The sequence below is a fragment of the Zosterops lateralis genome (assembly GCF_965231275.1).
Source record: "Zosterops lateralis genome assembly, chromosome: 12".
Lineage (NCBI taxonomy): Eukaryota > Metazoa > Chordata > Aves > Passeriformes > Zosteropidae > Zosterops > Zosterops lateralis.
The window spans coordinates 12,522,518-12,541,598 of NC_139772.1; the positions used below are offsets into that span (position 1 = coordinate 12,522,518).

General features: G+C 46.0%; 2 protein-coding genes across 2 annotated transcripts; one reads left to right on the forward strand and one right to left on the reverse strand.

The window, feature by feature from the left end:
* Positions 1-1,675: 1,675 nt before the first annotated feature.
* On the reverse strand, positions 1,676-8,927 carry NUDT21 (nudix hydrolase 21). The gene is made up of 7 exons (XM_083870364.1): positions 8,711-8,927; positions 6,408-6,608; positions 5,161-5,224; positions 4,422-4,511; positions 3,682-3,757; positions 3,207-3,321; positions 1,676-1,954 (listed from the first exon to the last, which is right to left on the reverse strand). Exons 1-7 carry the CDS (start codon positions 8,824-8,826, stop codon positions 1,933-1,935), a joined length of 684 nt encoding a protein of 227 aa, XP_083726490.1. The 5' UTR covers positions 8,827-8,927; the 3' UTR covers positions 1,676-1,932.
* A 33-nt stretch (positions 8,928-8,960) lies between these two features.
* OGFOD1 (2-oxoglutarate and iron dependent oxygenase domain containing 1) lies at positions 8,961-17,033 on the forward strand. Its single transcript, XM_083870363.1, has 13 exons — positions 8,961-9,216; positions 9,313-9,458; positions 9,551-9,597; positions 10,066-10,166; positions 10,567-10,683; positions 11,479-11,570; positions 12,628-12,753; positions 13,090-13,203; positions 13,507-13,586; positions 13,723-14,018; positions 14,860-14,982; positions 15,862-15,920; positions 16,489-17,033. The coding sequence occupies exons 1-13, from the start codon at positions 9,069-9,071 to the stop codon at positions 16,648-16,650; spliced, it is 1,611 nt and encodes a 536-aa protein (XP_083726489.1). The 5' UTR covers positions 8,961-9,068; the 3' UTR covers positions 16,651-17,033.
* Positions 17,034-19,081: the final 2,048 nt, after the last annotated feature.

A 19,081-nucleotide genomic window follows, 5' to 3' on the forward strand; every position in this document is an offset into this window, starting at 1 on the left:
GGCCCCGGCCCGGCGCGCTCCCCCGGCTCAACGCCCGCCCCGCCGCCCCTCCCCGGGGCCGGGCGAGCCGCCCCCGCCGGAGAAAGGAAAGAGACCGGGCCCGAACCCCCCGCTCCGGGCGTCGCGTCCGCCCGTCACCCCGCGCGCTGAGTCACGGCCGGGGCGGCGCTTCCACCGGCCCGGCCCTGCCCCGCACCCCCCCGCGCCCGGGCCCGGGACAGCGGCCGCACCGCCAGGGCCGCGCCTCGGGAATCAGAGGGGCCTGCGGGAGCCCCAAACCTACAGGCAGGCTGGCGGAGAAGAGCGCCTAGAGGCTGCAGGAACAGCGCCCTTCCACAGGCAGCCTGGAACAAGAATTAGTCTCACAAACTACCGTGCGGTAAGTAAGGTGAGAGGTGCTCTAAGTGCCAGGGCTCAAAAGCTGTACTCTGCTCCTTGTTCTTGCAGCACCTGGCTTCCACACTTCCACCTGCCCTTCCTTACTTCCACGGGAAAAAAAGGGTTCTGTTTTCCACTCTCCTACTGTCTTTATTTTCCCCAGCTGGAGCTAAGAAACCATACATTCTACTCACCATCTGTCTGGACCTTCCACATATAGAACCAAAGTGAACAGTCCTTGCACTACCTTTCCCAGCATTTTGCAGTACATTTGCCATACTGCACAGCTTCGATTTGACCAAAGCACCAAGCTGTCAGGCTTGTTCTGTACATTGCTTACCAGTGCAGATGGCAGCAGAGCCAAGCACTTTGGCAAGATTCAGTTCTCTTGGCAGCAGGCACTCTCCAACCCTGCCTTCATAAAAGAGGACAGTGCACAAGCAACAGTGCATCTTTCTGATCAGAGGCAAACTTGGAAATAAATCTTTTAAACACTCATTAAGTAAAATTATGAAAGACTAAAAGCACTGGGAAGTGTCACATCCGACTGGACTTTACATTTAGCCAAGCACCTAAAAACCCCAGAATTAGAAAGACTGATATTTACTGCCTACAGGAGACTGAAATGTTGAGAAAAAGCAAAACTGTGGGTATCCCTTGCAGGATGAGATAGCACAGGACAGGATAACATGGAACCACTTGCATGTAGCATTTGTTAAGTGTTTCAGCGTGACCTTAATTCTGTCCCAAAGATAAGGAAACACATACAAAATTAACTTCCCTTTCCTCATTTGAACAATATCTCGGACCAGTCCAACAGAATTTTTGGGGTTGTAACTGTCTTAAGGGGGCACTGAAGGAACAGATGTATGCTGCATCTCCTCCAAGCCCTGTACAAACAGATCAGTTCTGGTAAAAAAAGTAATGGCTACACTTTACTCCCTCAAAAAGCAATTCTGGTCTCCAAGTTAATTAAGACTCAAAATTATATTGAACCCACTTATGCTATTTCATTTCTCCAAGATCCTAGGGATATTCCCTGCTCAGGGATAGAGATTGCAGCATCTGAATGGGCCCTGAATGGCTTAGCTCCTCCTCATTCCAAGATCATCTGTATTCCTGAAGAAAAGTAATGAAGTTTTAAAATATGCACCTAAAAGTAGGAGACAATAGGGAAAAATAAAACAACTAATAAACAAAAGGGGAAAAAACCTAAAAACAAACAAACAAAAAAAAAAATCACCAAAAAAACCACCACCCCAACAAAAACCAAACCAAATCCAAGACAAACAGAATCTTAACCATATTGTTTAATGTTGTACAAAACAAAAAATTGGTGAGTATTACAATGAAAAGGGACAGGTAGCCAATTGCCATCTCTCTAGCTAAACAGTTGAGATTCACTTCACTGCTCATACCATAGAATGTTTAGTGGCCTTCGGGAACAGAATGACTTAAAAAAATCCTTGTGTCACACGCATTCGTTTCTCTACAGTTCAAAGCTGTGCTCACAGAGACGGCTTCTTCTACTGGAGTCTTCAGGTATAGAGGAACTCAGTTGTAAATAAAGTTGAACCTAAAATTAAAAGGATTATACCAAGTGAGGAATTTTCATCCTTATTTTAAGGGCATTTTTGAATGAAAAACAAATGTTTTGGTTCTGCTCTGGATAAGCCTCCACCTGACAGGACAAAAGTGCATTTTTTAATAAGACAGCTTTACAGTCTGCAGGGAGCATAATTTTTAACAGCCAATCCTACACCAGCACTGCACAACTGTCTCTTATGCAGAAGAACTAATTATTAACATTTCATCTCTTAAAACAGGTTCATAGATACATAAGTCACAGTAAGAGTTACATTCCTCCAGCAGCAACTCTTTTGCAGTATTTCTGCTGCCAGGCCAACCTTACATGTTCCAAGGGGAATATACAGACATACTGAAGAGAGAATTTTTCCCAACTAAGTTTCATAAAAAACTGTAGAAGCAAGCATCCATCTCAGCTCCCAGATGCCCAGCCTTTGGATGTGTCTGTTGCACCACTACCCAACCTGCGTAACAGACAGTGTTTTGCTGGTACTCAAGAGGAAGTACCTGCTGTCTTTGGAGGAGGGGAAGCCAAAATTTGGGCTGCATAGAAAAATACTCAGCAAGAAACAAAAATATTATGGGCAACACCAGTGCTAACATTCTGCTAACATATTTTTTCATCATAATCAGTGTGTGACAGAACGACTTCCCTGAGGAAGAGCTGGCAGGCTGTGGGACTCCTGGCATGCCTGAACATTCTCTCAAGTAAGAGACCAGTGAGACTAGTGAGCTCTGGAGAGACAAGCCACAAGCTACTTCCAGGTAAGAAAGTCAAAGCAGGTATACATTGCAAGAGAAATGAAAAAATACAGCTGTCCCTACAGATATTTGTGTCATAATGATGCTACACTTCATTAAGTCTACTAGAGAATGTAAAAAACCAACCACATTTAACCAGCACAAAGCTGTGATAACATGCACACCTAATTCAGTGCTTCAAAATCATATCCTGGCTTTAACTCTCCAGCTGTCCCCAACAGCTACAAGAAGCTGTTCCTCAGTCTGTGCAGAGCCTCATCCTCATTATCTTCCATGTCTTCCTTAGCTACAACTGCTAGGTAGGGCTTTGGTGCTAGGCAGTTGTGATCAGAGCCTCGAAAGTGTCCATCACAGCTCATCTGAAGCAGAATCTTTGGGATAGATGCCACTTTTTAAAGTTGGTTTCTGTAGCACCTTGCCTTGCTCTGGTGTCCCACAGTAAACATGTTCCCAAGACCCACTACACAAATACAACACACCTGCTCAAAAGTTGAGGAAGGCTGGAAATAATGGGTCCATATCCTGGTGCATTGTCATACAGCTCGAACAATGGTGCAGCAACCAGCTTGTAATTTTTGGGGACTGCAAACAAAGCTAAAAACAAATACAAGTTGATGAATCAGAAAAAACAGCACATTCAGCCAAGGTATCATCTTCCCATATAGGCATCAAAACAAGTTCACTACATGGAGCACTCAAGCACATTTATTCAGTTTTAGTTAAATGTGGGATTCATATGCTGTACACAGACTGATGCAGGAGCAGGAATGAAAATTTACTAGGAACTCATGTTCAAATGATCATCTACCTTCAAAACAAATATCAGCATTTAACTTTATTAGTGATTGACTACAAAACTGCAAGCATACAATCACAACTTGGTTTTCCTTGAGTGAAATTCAAGCATTTAAACATTGTTACAAATACAACCCTTTGATGCAAACACACACTTACCCTTTTCTTGAAGCTGGACCAAAAACAGCTTTTTGTGTTCTTTTGGCTTTGTAATATGAGCTGGGATATATGGATACTAGAAGAAAAATGGTAAAAAACAGTTGTACAGAGCTTTGAAAATATTGTGTAATATTTTAAGTGCTGCTTTATAAATTATCAAGCCCTGTACAAGCTTTCAATGTGTCATATATTTTTTCTTGGCATCAAATAAAGAAAACCATTTTCATAAGAAAGTACCTAAGAAAGGCATGCTGTTGCTGTCACAATTATTGACAGGCTCTAAAGTGGCACCAATACTCACAAACAGTTAAAACAACCTAATAAAACAGAAATGCATAAAAGCAAACTAAGCAAGGTATTTCAATATTAAAGCCCTTAGAAATACGGTAGCGAGACTAATCTATTCACAAGGCATCTGTTCCATAAGCAGCAGTGCAAGAGTCTCCATTGTGGCTACAAAAGGAATTTAAATGGTGCATCTGTCTCAGCATAGAACTGGAAGCTACTACATCCAGTGGTTTCTCATCCATCAGGACAGGTATGAGAAGGGAGACAGCAGTTTCCATTAATAAATGGCTGTAGTTTCTCTTCAGTCATAGAAAGGAGATGAAATAGCTAAAACCCAGGAAAACTAGTTGCTCATGCAACAGGTACTCAAGAAGCCCGTCTGGAAGGTTGAAGGCTTTTAGAAGTACAAACAGAACTTGATCAAAGAAGATGGAAGCCCACAGAGTACTCACCTGTGGAGGTTCGAAGTTTGGTCTCCACCAGTTGCCGATGCAGTCATCAATCACCCAGTCTTGCTGAACACCGTCCTGACGACCCAGTATCTATCAAAAATCCAGTACTAATTAGCCCTCAAACTACCTCAAGGAAATCGTTAGGAAACACATACTGGAAGCACAAAGATTTGCTGTAATATGTGTCTGATGTGGTTCATAACTGCTCTGAGACAGCTTTCAAAAGAATTTTATTTTTGTATAAAGTGAGATTTTTTAGTAAAAGCCTCACCTGGTAGGACAAGGGCACTCTAAAAAGCTTTTCAAAATCTATTCAGTACTCAGTTGGACTGAGTTCTGTCAGACCAATGGGAAGAAATACATTGTTACATTATCTAGTAGAATTAATTTAGCTACTTGGAGAAAATGGTGCATTGGAAGGACTATCTCAAAGGCAAGTCCCCATCAGTTGTCCTCCACAGTATATTTTATTGCTCATCTCTACACTCACTTGCCTGAAGCCAGTCAGAAAGCAAAGCTGCAAATGAACACAGGACTTGAGCAGCGGGTAGGAGTCAGCCACACTCATGATGCAGATAAATGAAACCTTGACTGCTTTATTTGTTAACTACCTGAGAACATCACAAAAGCAACAAAATAACAACAGTGGTAAGAAGACTACTCTAATGCTTTTGTTTATTCTGGTAATTCTAAAACAATGCAACATTCTCCTATAGCAACATAATGAAAGAAAACAGACCTCTGTCATTAAGCGTTTGAGCCCTTCTACTTCATCTTCTCCTGGATTCAGTTCACCACCAGGTCTGTTAAAATAATCAATTGTGAAAGCCAAAGTTATTTTATTGCATTTACCAATCTTCACAGGCAAGTTCCAGTGTGCTTCCAGGCAGGGAGATACAAATTCACTTATGGCTCTTAAGTCCAAAGTTCCAAATTTAGCTTTGCTGAATTTGAAGATAGCAGGACAGCTTTCACCAAAACCTAAACTAAAATGGCTATTTATGTCCCTTATAAAAACAACCATTGCATAAAATACTTTCAGTTCAGCAGAACATAGCACAACAATACACATGATAATAACTGGGACACTTAAAGGGTAAAGTTTTGAGAGTAACAATCAGAAGCTGAAGGGCTCTGAAGAGCTGTAAATACTGCCTTTATTTGTTCTTATCACAAAACCAGCACTCAATGAAGCATAGAAAGCAGAAAATGAAACTCATGTGGGGAAATGATGCAAGATTACTCATTTTCCTCATTACAGCATTTTGCAAATCATTTCAGTCTTGTCTAGTTTGTTCGTGACAACACTTCAAATCAAGATGTCAAAAACTAATCTAGATGTAAAATAAGACTTAAAACACACACACAAAATTGAGAACAGTATAAAATGTTAAAACAGAAGAACACAAACACAAAGAGGGTAATGTGAGACAAGTCAAGCCCATCTAGTTTAAAAAAGAAAATCACCACCATCACTACAACCACATTCAAACACTAAAACTTCACTCCGGCTGTGATAACTATAAGATGAGCAGAAGCAATTTTTTCAAATTTAGGTGCCTCTCTTTCTTGCTATCCCAGCTCAGCCATTAGTTTGTAAACAGGTATCATTCTGTATTTACAAGGGGTTAGTCCTTGACCTCCACTTGCCCATTTCTGTGGGCATAGCATAAGCTACTGAAACAAAACAGCTTTCACAATGCAAGTACAACACACCAACTGCTGATAATGAGTTTTAAACAAGGTTTTACTGTAGTGATGCACTGTAACTAAAATTCCCAGTCAGTCTCTCTTGTAAGCAGAGTCAAACAAACACACTTTAGATGAAAACCCCACACATTCAAAAATTACTTTCTACACTAAGTCTTTACAAGCAATGAATCCCATTCAAAACACTGAGCAGTTGGCCACAGTTTAACCTCTAGCCCGTGTGTTTTGTGATTTGTGACCATAAACTGAAGTTACACTTAAGAAACAGACACTTACAGCTTGAAAAAAGTTGTACCCAGCTGCAGTAAGAGCACATGGGGCAGCCTATGCTCGTGCACAATCAGAACTCCTTCCACTGTCCGCCTCATGCCAATCTTGTCAAACTCTTCCCTCATGCGCTGAAACCGAGCTGCCACAGAGCTGTCCTTCTCATACAGAGGCTCCTTTGTGCCAAATGTGTAATTTGTCAGAGGATACCTGTAAGGAAGAGAAAAAATGTTACTGCATAACAAGAAATGTAACTTTAAATCACCATGACATAGCATCTGTCCTGAGGCAAACCCTTCGCTGTGTGATAGGTAAGCCAGTGCAGGGCTAAAATCTTTGCTGGGGGCTTAAGAGGCCCCAGAGAGATGTGCATTATGGAACACACAAGCACAGACAGTCCTGTTGAGCTGCACTCTGGGCTCAAAAGAAGGAAAAGAAGCACAGAACTGACTGTCATTCAACAGCCACCCTCTTTGATCACGCTGCAGGGAAAAGGCAGCTGAAGCTCTGAGAGGAAAAGAGACTGGAGAAAAAGCTCTGCTGGGAAGGAAGGAATCTGCACAGGACTGCAGTTTTTTCTGCAGATGTAACGAAAGCCTGAGAACTAAACTGTTAGAAGTGGTTTTGTTTTGAAGTGGGAAATCAGACGTGGATCACAGAAGAGGAGAAATGCTGAGTTTCTGAGTACAGGGTTGGGAGCCTGGGTCAAGAGTGTGAGCAGATCCTCTGCTGGGCTGGTGCTGGGCCCTGCACTCTGGTGACAGCGCAGCAGGAATTCAGCCATTTCTACAGGTAAGACAGACTGAAAACAGAAAAGAAAGGAAAGGTTAGGCAAGAAATGGGTCAGTCCAAGACAGCACAGAGGGCAACAGGGGGAGTGTTATTGTACAGTTAAATCCATGTAACAGAGAGGTCTGATGGCAGGAGACCTGGAGGGAAGACAGAATCACCCAGCTAAGTCAGAAGGGAGAAAAAAATGGTTCTGGGCAGAGCAGTGATAGTTATCACCATGGTTTTACCAACTTGTGGCACACAGAAATTGAGTTAATAGAATGAATGACTGATCTTACATTTTCCTTGAGATGCTTCTTGGCATGGATTCTTTCCCCAAACATGTCAAACTTTAGTAGGATACACTCTTCCCCCCTCAAATTCCAGCCTCCCTTCTCCTCCAATTTTCCTCATGTTTTATTTTTTAACAGTGGTTAAAATAGCAAGCCAGTTGCTATTGTTAGAGCCTTTTCTCACGTAGACAAGTCAGCCAAAACAACCAGTTTCCAAACCACAGATTCATTTACTAACAAGCCCCCCCACTTTTAATTATGGTTTAAAACTATCTACGTTTCTTTTTCCATTAGTTTCCATTTTTAGATACGTAAATGGCTTTAATAATAACAGCCTATTACTCTAAGCCATACTATACTAATGTGGGTGCATTAGTCTGTACATCAAAACCCTCAGCCTCAATCTAAAAAAAATGCTGCTGATAACACAGCTTCATGATGAGTCTTTGCTTCAGAAACCCGACAGAAATACTCGTTTCTGAAGTTCGTATTTGAATTTTCACACAACTCTGTGAATAAACTCAACTACACAAAAGTGTCAGTGATTAAAGCTAAAACTGAATATTTACTGTTGCTGGTATTTGCAACTTGACAGATGTGCATAGCAAAGAACACGTCCCAAATCCACTAGAGTTTACTAGAAGAAGCAAAAATATATTATTTCTCATAAAAATACATGAATGCTTATTAGTAAGTAGTTTGTATCTATGACAATTTTCTGTGGTAGCAAACACTCTAAATTTTAAGTCCAACACCTGTACCAGACAATCCACAAACACCGGGCACATCCAACCACATCCTACTGACTGCCCAAGGTCAGCCCAAACCCCAGGGAGGCCAAGAACAAACCCTGCCTCTCTCTGCCGCCTTTCTGCTTGCCTGTGAGGGCGCGAAAACGTCTGTGATGCTCAACACACTGAAAGCTTCCCTAGGCTACTTGGGGTTCACACCTCCCGAGCCAGATGCTGTTTCTAAGCACTAAAGCGTTTACACCAAATATTCCACACTCCCTCGAAGCCCTCGGTACCCACAGCGCGGCTCAGCAGCCCCTGTGAGGGGGGCGGGCCCCCATCGCACACGGGCTCTGCCGCCACCGTGCCCCCAGCCCTCCGAGGGGCCGGGACCCTCGCACGGCGGGCACTGAGGGAAATCCCCACTGAGCGCGCTGAGGGAGCGGGGATGAGCTCGCCAGCGGGGCGGGACGGGAGGGGAGGGGGCAGAGCCGGGCAGGCCCGAGGCGGCGCTCACAGGTTGATGGTCCTTTCCAGCGTGAGCGGCTTCGTCTGCTGGATGTACTTGTTCCCGAACTGGTTCACCCCGCGGGGCCAGCCGGTCTGGGAGCGGTTGGGCGGCACCACGGACATGGCGAGGAGCGGCGGGAGCGGGCGGCGGGAGCGGTGGATCAGTCCTGGGCGGCGGGAGCGGCGTCCGCCATTAACGCCCGCCCAGCCCTCAGCGCCGCGCGCCGCCTGCCGGGACCCGCCGCGCTCCGCCCCCCTCCTTACTCATTGGCCAGCGGCTTCCCGTCCGGCCCCCGCGCCATCCGATTGGCCACCGGGGCGAAGCGCGGGGGCCGCAGGGAGTTGTAGTCCAGCCGGACGGTGCCATGGCCACCAAGCGTCGCGGAGCGGCGGCGCCGGCGGCGAAGCGCGGGAGGCGCGAGGAGCGCGCGGAGCTGTGCGCGGCCCTCGGGGACGCGGCGCTGCGGGAGCGCGCGGGGGCGGCCTGGGCCGGCGGGGAGCGGCTCCGGCACGGTACGGCCCGGCCGGGCCCGCGGGGAGCGGCGCCGGCTCGGTACGGTACGGCGTGGCCCGGCTCCCCGCCCCTGACCGATGGCTCTTCCCTTGTAGAAGCCGTGGTGCTGGAGCCGGCCCCGTTCCCACACGGTGTCATTCCCGGATTTCTGGCGGGCCCGGCTTTCGCGGAGGCGCTGCAGGATGAGCTGCTGGATCTCGGCTTCCGCGAGCGGCGCAACGACCTCCTCTCGCTGCGGCAGGTGGGCCCGGGGCCGGGCTGAGCCGGGCCGGGCCGGGCTGAGCCGAGCCACCCTAACCCCCGTCCCTTCTTCTCTTCCATGGGCCGCCGCAGTCCGAGGAGCTGGGGGCAAGCCCGGAGCCCCACGTCTCCGCCCTGAGGTAAAGCGTGGGCTCGGGGGCTCTGCCCGGTCAGGGTGAGGGGAAGAGCCGTGGGGGCTCCGCAGGGAAGGCGATGCGGGGTGGGCCCGCGGTGTGGCCGCCTTCTGCCCCCGTACTGGGGCCAAAAACCGGCCCTGGAGCGCTGAATCTGCTCTGTGTTTGTCACGGGCACTGAAGTGTGTTTAGCTTTCATCCATACTCAGCTCTCCTCCCTGTGTCGCCTCTGAAACACTTCCCGGAGCACCTTCCGAGTGTTGCACGCTTGCTGCTGGTTATTGCCAACAGTGCTGTGAGCGCTGTGCTGCTTTCCTGGCCAGCACCTGTGTGGTTCTATAGGAACACACTGTCACTCACAACAACAGCACCTAGAACTATTTAAATAGTTGGCAGGGAGACAATAAATTAGTTTAGTCTATGATGGTATGCTTTATAGCACAGGAGAACACTTGCTTTCTGCTTATCTTTCAGGCATGCTCTGTGTGAAGAATTCCGAGTGTGGCTTTCTGCTGTGACCCAGATAGTGCTGGAGCCAACTATTGACATATCCTGTGCTAAATATGAATATACTGGTCAGTCTATAATTGATCCTTTCCCTAAAGCTTCTGTGCCTGTGTAAGGAACAAAATAGCTATAGAATACCTAATTTTATTCTAGTTCCAGAGGGTCCCAGAGGCTGTCAGCAGCAAAACAGTGTCTCAAAATGAAGTACAAATGATGAAAAAACTGTTGTTGGTGTATAACTGCCTGTACTTTCAGAGTAACCCATCTGTCAATTGCAGTGCAGTCCCACAAAAAGAGAATCTTGCAGATCGCAGGCTGGTGATGCTGATGAGTGAAAATGCAGTTCTTGGAAAGAACATGTTTTTTTCTTGTCATATCCGTGTGGGGACAAAGCTGGGAAGCAGTTGTTGGAATGAATCATGCATGTACTGGAAAGATGCTCCAGCAGCAAAACGTGTGTAATTGCAGATGTCTTGCTGTGCCACGATGATGAATTGGAAGGTCGGAGAATCGCTTTCATCCTGTACCTCGTCCCACCCTGGGAGAAAAGTGACGGGGGAACGTTGGATCTGTTCAGCACAGACGGTAAAAGCTCTAAGCTCAGCCTCAGGGGGATGAAAAAGATGAAGCTTATGTGCCCCTTGCAGCAAGTCTCACCTCAAACAGTAGAAAGGAGATTCTCCTTTGCTCAGAGAAGCTGATGTATAAGTAAAATGTGCCCCTTAGGGATGGGCTGTAGCATGCTTTGCAGACAGTGCTAACAGGCAACAGTGGACAAATTTTTGGAAGGGTCAAGAGTAGAGGCAAGATGGAAGTGATGCCAGTAAATGTGCTTGCAACTCCAGAGTGATGACAATAACTTCTCTTTCCAACAGCAGAACCACAGAATGGTTTGGGTTGGAAGGGATCTTAAAGCTCGTATTCCAGCCCACCTGCTGTAGGCAGGGACACCATCTACTAGACCAGGTTGAGCATGAGGCATGCGGCATCCACAGTTTCTCTGCACAACCTGTGCCAATGCCTCACTGCTCATAGTAAAGAATTCCTTTCTAATAGCTAATCTAAACCCACCCTTTGTTTGAAGCCATTCCCCTTTGTTCTGTTATTCCATGCCCTTGTCTATCCCTAGTGCTTCTATAGCACTCTTGGTTGCTCCTTTTGGCACTGGAAGAGGCTTTAGGTTGCCCCATAACCTTTTCTTCTCCAAGCTGGACAGCCCCAGCTCTCTCTTCCTGTCTCCATGCAGAGGTGCACTGATTCCTCACCAGCCCTTGCTCTGAGCTCCATCCCTTATACTCAGGTGTCCCACCAGTCACAGAGTCATAAAGTCAGAAAGAAGTCCCAGTTCCTGTCTTAACCAGGGTATGTTTTCTTCCTCAGAACACTTTCAGCCACAGCAAATCACCAAGTCATTAGTGCCTTCATGGAACACGCTGGTTTTCTTTGAAGTGTCTCCAATCTCTTTCCACCAGGCAAGGAGTTGTCTTTTGTTAATTTTTTAATCCTCATTGTTGTGGTTATTCATTCTGTGTGTTATTACAATCCTGATGGGGAAGGAGAAAAACTGTGGATAGAATGGATACTCATGCTAAGTGCTGTGTGCTAAAGAGAGGGCTTTGAGGACTTTAAGGAGGACAGGAACCAACAATGCCAACTTTAAACCATCACTCTAGCGGCATCATTATGGGAAAGAAAAATTTCCTTTTTGTGTTACTATCCTGGCAAGCCACAGCCGTGAATTTAGCTATCACTTGTTTCTGTTTGTTGGCTTGTTTTAAACTAGCTCACATTTTTGATGTGGTGGTCATGACTTTACTCCAGAAGAGCTCCTCAAGCCATCCATCACCTTGCCAACAGTGCAAGGGCACTATGCAGATCTGGCTGTACCCCCTCAGTGACACAGACATGGTTCAGTGCCCTGTAGCAGAAATGCTGATATAGTTAAGGAGTACTCTGTGACACTTGACAGGAAAATGCCTGGGAACAGGATCAATAATTTGGGGATCTGCATGACACAAACACCTGACTGAAATCTGACACTTGTGTACCTGAGAGTACCAGGGACTATATCAGACAGGGCCAGAGAGCAGAAGGCTGGAGAGGAAGATGGTCAGTGATAGACGACATTGGGCATGTCCTGACCTAGGCCACTTAGGGGGTTATTTTTGTGTCATTTATCTTACAGTTATTAACTTACAGCAGCATCTACTTGGTCACTGCCCTGATTGTTTTCAGGTAGTGATATAATTTTGTCTTAAAAATCCATGACTCAAAGCTCTCAGAGGGAGAGAGAGAATGGATTCTCTGTGAGCTTGGAGTAAAAGCTTAGACTGGAATTCTGGAAACCTGCAATGGACTTCAGGACAATAGGTCTCTCTCTGATAATCTGTTCTGGTCTAGCCCTGTTTGACATTTCTGTGTATACAGTGGGCTCTCTGGAGCAGAGCCCATCTCCTGTCACAAGTTTCATGGTCCCTGTGACAGCTGGTCCCTGTCTAACCCATGACATGCTGCCCATCACTGTTGCAGGTGTCGGAGGTTCTGTCGCACAAGTGCCGCCTGTCAGTGAGTGGCTGGTTCCACGGCCCGCCTGTGGCCAGACCTGCACGGCACATTGATGCCCCCTTGGCCAGGAGCCCACACATCCCCTATGATGTGAGTAACAGGCCTACATGTGTATGTCTGCATTTCTGTCTCTGTCCTGTAATACCTGCTAGGGAATGCATCAATGCACTGGGGATGCTTTAATCTTTATCCCATTCTCCTTTTCGTTTCCTGTCCATATTTGTATACAGTTTCTTTCTTATGCATCTTTGTATGTTTTGCATACCTACAGTAGTTCAGAGAATGTGGTGAATACCTGTGGTGCAATGAAATAAGGCAGTGGGGTGAGTTTGGGTGTAGGAATTCAGCCCTGAGGCCAGCTTGGTAGGGGGAATTGAGGAATCTTCTTCACTTTTGAAAATTCAGTGTTTTCCATTTCCCTTCTAGCATGAAATATTGTATGAGTGGATCAATCCAGTTTATTTGGACATGGACTCCCAAGCTCAAATCCAGGAGGAATTTGAGGAGCGATCAGAAATTCTCCTGAAAGACTTTCTTAAGGTGAGCCCAGTGGTTCAATTTGATGTGATCTGCCAGTACTGGTCAGAGGGCTGGCAGGTACCACATGGCACAAAAGCTGGGAAAGGGCTTGCTTGTACATCTGTTAAAATAAAACACCTTTAAAGTTTCACACCTAAAGAGGAATGGACCAGGTTTACCTCCAGAGGCCTACTCTGATTTCTGTGGAATGATTCCCTCTGACTGCCTGTACACTGCTGCATGGGGACTCAGCAAAAATAAAACATTTGTCTTCAACCTTCTTTTTCTGGGAGCTAAATGTGAATATTTCTGCATCTCTCCTAGAAAGAGAAATACCAACTATTGTGTGAAGCACTGGAGAACAAAGAGATCCAGTGGAGTAGTCGGGGGCCAGCCAATAAAAGGTGGGGAACAACAGCACACTGCACCTGGTGATCAGGCTGAGCAGGAGCTGCCATGAGGCTGCAGTGGTCAATGCTGTCCCTCTGGACATGGTCCTTGTTGGCTCTCCCACAAGGAGAAACATCTCCTGTCTTTCAGACTGTACGAGACAGCAGAGGAAGACAGCCTCCCTGACACCCTGAAGAAATTCCTGCAGCTGCTGCGCTCTGAGGCCTTATTTTTACTGCTTTCCAACTTCACTGGCCTAAAACTGCACTTCCTAGCTCCCTCTGATGAGAATGAAGATGCTGGGGAGGGACAAGCAGCAGACACCACTGGGCACAGCAGTGCCAAACCTGAGCAGGAAGAGACAGAACAACCAGCTAATGGCAATCCCCATCAGCCACACCAGCCTGAGAACACTCCTGAAGCAAAGGATGGTGAGGTTCAGAATGGTGAGTAGTGTGAAAGGATTCAAACAACAATTCCCAGTGATTTTCATGGAACTAGTGTTGTGTTGTACTGCAACCAGCACAAACATGGGACTTGAAGCATGTTAGATTGATTAACTAAAATCAGTGACTCATTGCAAAAGAATTTGGAGTAAATCAATGACTAATTTGAAGATACCATTTTGAACAAGTCTTAAGGGTGGGACTTAGGGGTTAATCTTTTGTCAATAGTTATTTAGTTTCTACATCCACATAAACCACGCTTCATATAAAGAATATCCTTGTTATGAAATAACAAAACAAAAAGAGAAAGGTGAGCAGGTCAGAAGTAAAACTATTTTAGAATTAAAAAACTGACACCTAAAACTAGGATTCAACCTTTGAGAAAACAGTCAGCCTAAACTACAACTTAGTTGTCAGCAGTGACAGCTATCAAAGATTAGATTAATTTTGGATTTTGATTGGGGATGTTTATTTAAAGCAGTGGCTTTGAAGTTTAAGGGTGGCATTTTTGGAAACACTTATCCTGCACTAAGGCAAGTTAGTGGACACTGGAATAAAAGGTAATAAAAAAGCAAGTCCTACTGAAATAATTGCACCAGAACACTTACCAGGAACAAAGGTATGGAGCAAATCTTGGTCCCATTCCTACACGTTGTTCAAAGTACCTAACCTAGAGTCACCTCTGGGAAAGATACTGACATGTGATCTGTGGTTTTACCCTTTTTTCCCTGGAGCCAGCAGACAATTTCACAGTGGTGTGAGATCACTGATCTCCTCACATGGTTTGAGCTCAGCTGATGTGGCTTCATGGCTTTCCCTGGATGTTTGTGCCCTCTCCTAGGCTCAGGCACCCCTGTGTGTGCGGGGGAGCTGCGACGCTGGACCCACGGGCACTACACTCTTGTCCACGACTCTCAAGCCACAGAATTTGCTCTTGACCTGCTCTTCTTCTGTGGTTGTGAAGGTAAGTGGATGAGAGAGAGATATCAGACTCTCCTTTTACAAGGTTTGCATAAAGGAATGACTTCTAAGTTCTCAGCAGTGCTAAAATAGCCAAAATTTCCCTGCTTTTCCCTACATCGAAGGTGTCTGTAGTTGAAGAAGTAGTTGTAGTCTGTAGAAGTTGTCCTAGTCCTCGCTTCAGCACAAACCCTGGTTTCAGTAGTCTTCATTGCAAAGGGTTTGATATTGTGGTCTCGGAATCATCTCTGGCCTTTCCCGCTTGCACCAGGAGGTGGCGCTTGGACAGAGGGAAAGGCTGAGCTTCCCAGACCTTTCCTCTCCTAAGCAATGGCTCACAATGGCTCTGGGCACGCTGGAGGATCAGGTGGCCACAATACCCACCAGGAGTGTTCCACCCCTTTCCTCATGGGAATTTTCACTACATCTCCAACTCACAAAGCCCAGGGTATTGAAAAGTTACTTTAGGCATGTCTAGGCATTTTGGGTTGATTGCTAGTTAGATAGTGGTAAAAAAAATAATCTAAACACAAGCATTTTAGACCAGATGAGGCCAGAATGTACAGCTGAAACCATCTGGCACATGCTGGTGATTATACTGAAATACATACTTTGGCATATGTGCTAGGGCAGAACTATTCTACAGGTGAGGAGCAGTGAACCAAACAACTTTAAATAGCTCATCTACCATAAAAGGCAAATCCCATACATTTGCTTCAAGTTGTTTCTGAACAGAAGAAAAAAAATAGACTGGCAGGAGGTAAATACTTACCCTGTATCCAATAACTTTGGGGAGCGGGGTGAAAAAATAGCATCTCCTGGAAGGCTGCATGGAGCCTGCACAGCACTGAGGTTTCTAAGAATCTTTCTTTTCTATTTTAAGACTGGGATCCTGAATATGGTGGCTTTACTTCCTACATTGCTAAAGGTGAAGATGAAGAGGTAAGGACCTCAGTTGCTAGCTGCAAATCAGATAAAACTGTTGAGGGTGGAGAGAAATAATTACACGTTGTCATAAAGCCAACATAATGCTGAGGGTGCTCGGTAGCGCACTGGAGCCTCCTTACCCCAGTCACTGCTCATGGGCAAAGCTCTGGCCTCAGCTTCAAGAGGCTGCTGTTCACCTAAAGCATGAGACCTGGGCCCTGAGAGTGCCTCATAGCACCTGTACTCCGGGCCATTTGGGAAGCCTGCCTTGAAGGGACATAAGCTGTAGCAGAGAGAACACTTTGCCAGGGAAGTGCTGTTCACTGAGGTCAAGTTCAGCATCAATACTAGTGACAGTGCTGAGCAGACATACCAGTAAGAAGTCCAGAAGCTCTTAATGTATAACAATGCTTAAGGAAAAGGGTATTAAAATGAAAATAGTGTTACCGTTCATTTTCTAACACCAGACCTTTGTTCTAACTAACTTTTGAAACTCTTAAGAAGTTTTGTTTTCTCTTAAGAATTTTATCAAAGCCATTTTTGTGAAACTGATTATTTTCTTCCTTATCTTTGTGTCCTCTAGCTGTTGACAGTGAATCCAGAGGACAACTGCTTGGCCTTAGTTTATAGAGACAAAGAAACTATGAAGTTTGTGAAATACATCAACCATAGAAGCTTGGCTCGGCTGAACAAGCATCCAAACAAAACAGGATTTTGGGATTTTTCCTTTGTCTATTATGAGTGATGGTGCAGTGTGACCACTGTCACAGTGAACAGTGGTGGGTGGTGGGCAGGTTCCTGCCCAGACGTTCAGCTCTGACCTAAGCACAAACTCTGCTCATGCAACTCCATCACACTGCATAATGTGGGGCAGGTGGTTTTCTAACTGCAAAAATGGTAATTATGGAAATTTAGTCTTCTCCTGAGTCCATTGTAGTACATTCTCAACTACTTTTAATGGTCTGTGGGTGAGGTTGTTACACAGCTGTCAGCTTTCCAGCTGTTCTCTCATGGGAGCAGCACAGTGGCATTTCTGACCCATCAGGGTGAGAACTGTACATTGCCCCAAGCTGCTGACCAATTTTATTAAAAAAATAAATAAATAAATAAGGAAATGGGTCAGTTAAATGTTTCACACACTGGTCAGGCGAGTTTAGTTACAAAATGCCCAAGACATTTTCTGGGGCTTCACTGTGTTCCCGAGACAAAAATAAAGGAGCTGCCGTGGGAAATATGAGGTTTTTCCAGCTGCACAACTCTGTGGAGTTGGGAAGGAAGACAATGAGGCTATAAAGGCACGGGGAAGGACTTGGCACTATAACAAGGAGCAGGATTTTATTATGCCAAGTGCTGTGCAGACAGACCTAGATGCAGCCCTTTTTCCAAAGAATTTACAAGCTGAACAGCCAAGAAGAAACCTGCTCCTGCACACTCTCCTTGGGTGGGTGTGCAGACAGCTCTGAGCTCCAGCCTCAGAACAGGAGCCAGGGACTGGAAGCAGGAATGAGGCAACTTACCTTTTGCTGGCTTGGTGTCCACAGGTAGGGAGCTCACCTAACAGCATGGCCTTGTGAGCTTTTAGTTATGTCCTGGGATCTGCTGGGTTTTAACATGGTTTCTGTCACTGGAGATCAGCTCAGATGTTTGGAGGCAGCAGCCAGCCAAGTCCTGTGGTAAATACTGCAAGAAAGGCAGTGAGTGTGGCCTTGGTGCAACACCTCCCAGCATGTTTTCAATACTGTGCACCTGCCCCACACTCACTTCAAGCTGGACTATGCCAGACTCACCTCTGAGGTGTCCAGCCTACCAAGAGGTGCAGCAGAGCTGTACCAATGCTTCAGGAGACAGTGCAGAACACCTTGCTGGAGGCTCAGCCTTGGCCTGCACCTGCTTGTCTGAAACTTTCTTTTGGCACTGAGACACAGGTGTTCTTTCAGCTCATGCAAGCCAGACACTGCTGGCCATGGGCTTGCAGTAAGCTGGGGAGTGTGCATGTTTCATCACTCCTGTCTCTCCTGGGTGGGGAGAGGGTAGCTTTGGATTGAAATCTGCTCCTCCTGTTCCAGGCCTGTTGTTGGAGGCCACCACAGCAGTCTAAGACCACAGCAGCAGTAAATGCAAAGCAAGGCTCACTGCTGACATGGAGTACTCTGCACCCTTCCCCGAGCAGGTGGGATGTCCTGTGGGCTTGTCTGCACGAAGATACAGGAGCAACAACCTTCAGCTTCGATCCCAATATACGAAGTTCAAAAAAGGAATCCCTGAGGCAGTTGGCAGGAACCCCTGCCATTGCTTCCAAAGGGAAAGGGATCTCAGCCCCCACAGGTGCCAGAGCAAGGGGCCAACACCACTCTTAGTACTGTGCAAGACTCCCAGTGTCAGTTCCATCCCAAATGAGGAGCAGCTGCTCAGTTCTAGCTATTCCCTCGTGCTCTGTTGGACAGGAAGGATGGCTGGCAGGTGGTTGCCCCAAGCAACTGTTGCAAGATCTTGTTCATATTCCAACTCATTTCTCAAAGCCAGCATCTCTGTGCGCTGCCAAAACTCTCTTGATCAGTTTTAATCTTCCTTTGCCACTTACAGAAACAAGAGGATGAAACTAGAAACAAATCCTGAAGTGAGGACAGAACTCTGAATCATGGTTTCTGAGATACTTCTCTGCATATTGGGGCAGTAGCTCTTCCTGGGAAGAAAGCAGTTCTTATTCTGAGCTCTCCCCTAGAACAAGACAAGTAATGGAGGTTTCAAATAAAAAACCATCACAATTATTTGGGTAGTTTGAAACAAAAGTGACAGACACCACAGCTATTCAGAGCATAGTTAACTAGGCAAAGTTGGGAGTAAATTCATCAACAAAACAGTTAGTTCTTTGGCTGCATTGTGAGCCTAAGAATGTGCTTGGTAGATCTTGGAACATCCTTCCAGGAGACTGGGAAGAAGTCAGGCTCTTTAGAGTTTGCTGGTTTTTAGTAATAAGTATTACACTAGAGGGCATACCAGCCTCTGTTTGAGCAAGTGCCTATCTACCTGATCACCCAAGGAACCACCCTTTTTCCTCCAGTGACTCAGATGAAGTAATTTAAGAAGCCAAATTTGCAGTTAGCTTTCAAAGGTTTAAAAATGAACATGTCTCTGCTCTCCCACCCTTCTTGTTAGGTCCTAAAGCCACAGGCAGC

Bases quoted from the DNA above. Each gene is read 5' to 3' on its own strand.
- NUDT21 (XM_083870364.1), bottom strand. From the start codon at position 8,826: ATGTCCGTGGTGCCGCCCAACCGCTCCCAGACCGGCTGGCCCCGCGGG. The intron at 6,609-8,710 runs GTGAGCGCCGCC...TCTTCCTTACAG, and splicing joins CTGGAAAGGACCATCAACCT to GTATCCTCTGACAAATTACA. The intron at 4,512-5,160 runs GTCTGTTTTCTT...GATTTTTGATAG, and splicing joins TCAAACGCTTAATGACAGAG to ATACTGGGTCGTCAGGACGG.
- OGFOD1 (XM_083870363.1), top strand. From the start codon at position 9,069: ATGGCCACCAAGCGTCGCGGAGCGGCGGCGCCGGCGGCGAAGCGCGGG. The intron at 9,459-9,550 runs GTGGGCCCGGGG...GGGCCGCCGCAG, and splicing joins ACCTCCTCTCGCTGCGGCAG to TCCGAGGAGCTGGGGGCAAG. The intron at 14,019-14,859 runs GTGAGTAGTGTG...GCCCTCTCCTAG, and splicing joins GGATGGTGAGGTTCAGAATG to GCTCAGGCACCCCTGTGTGT.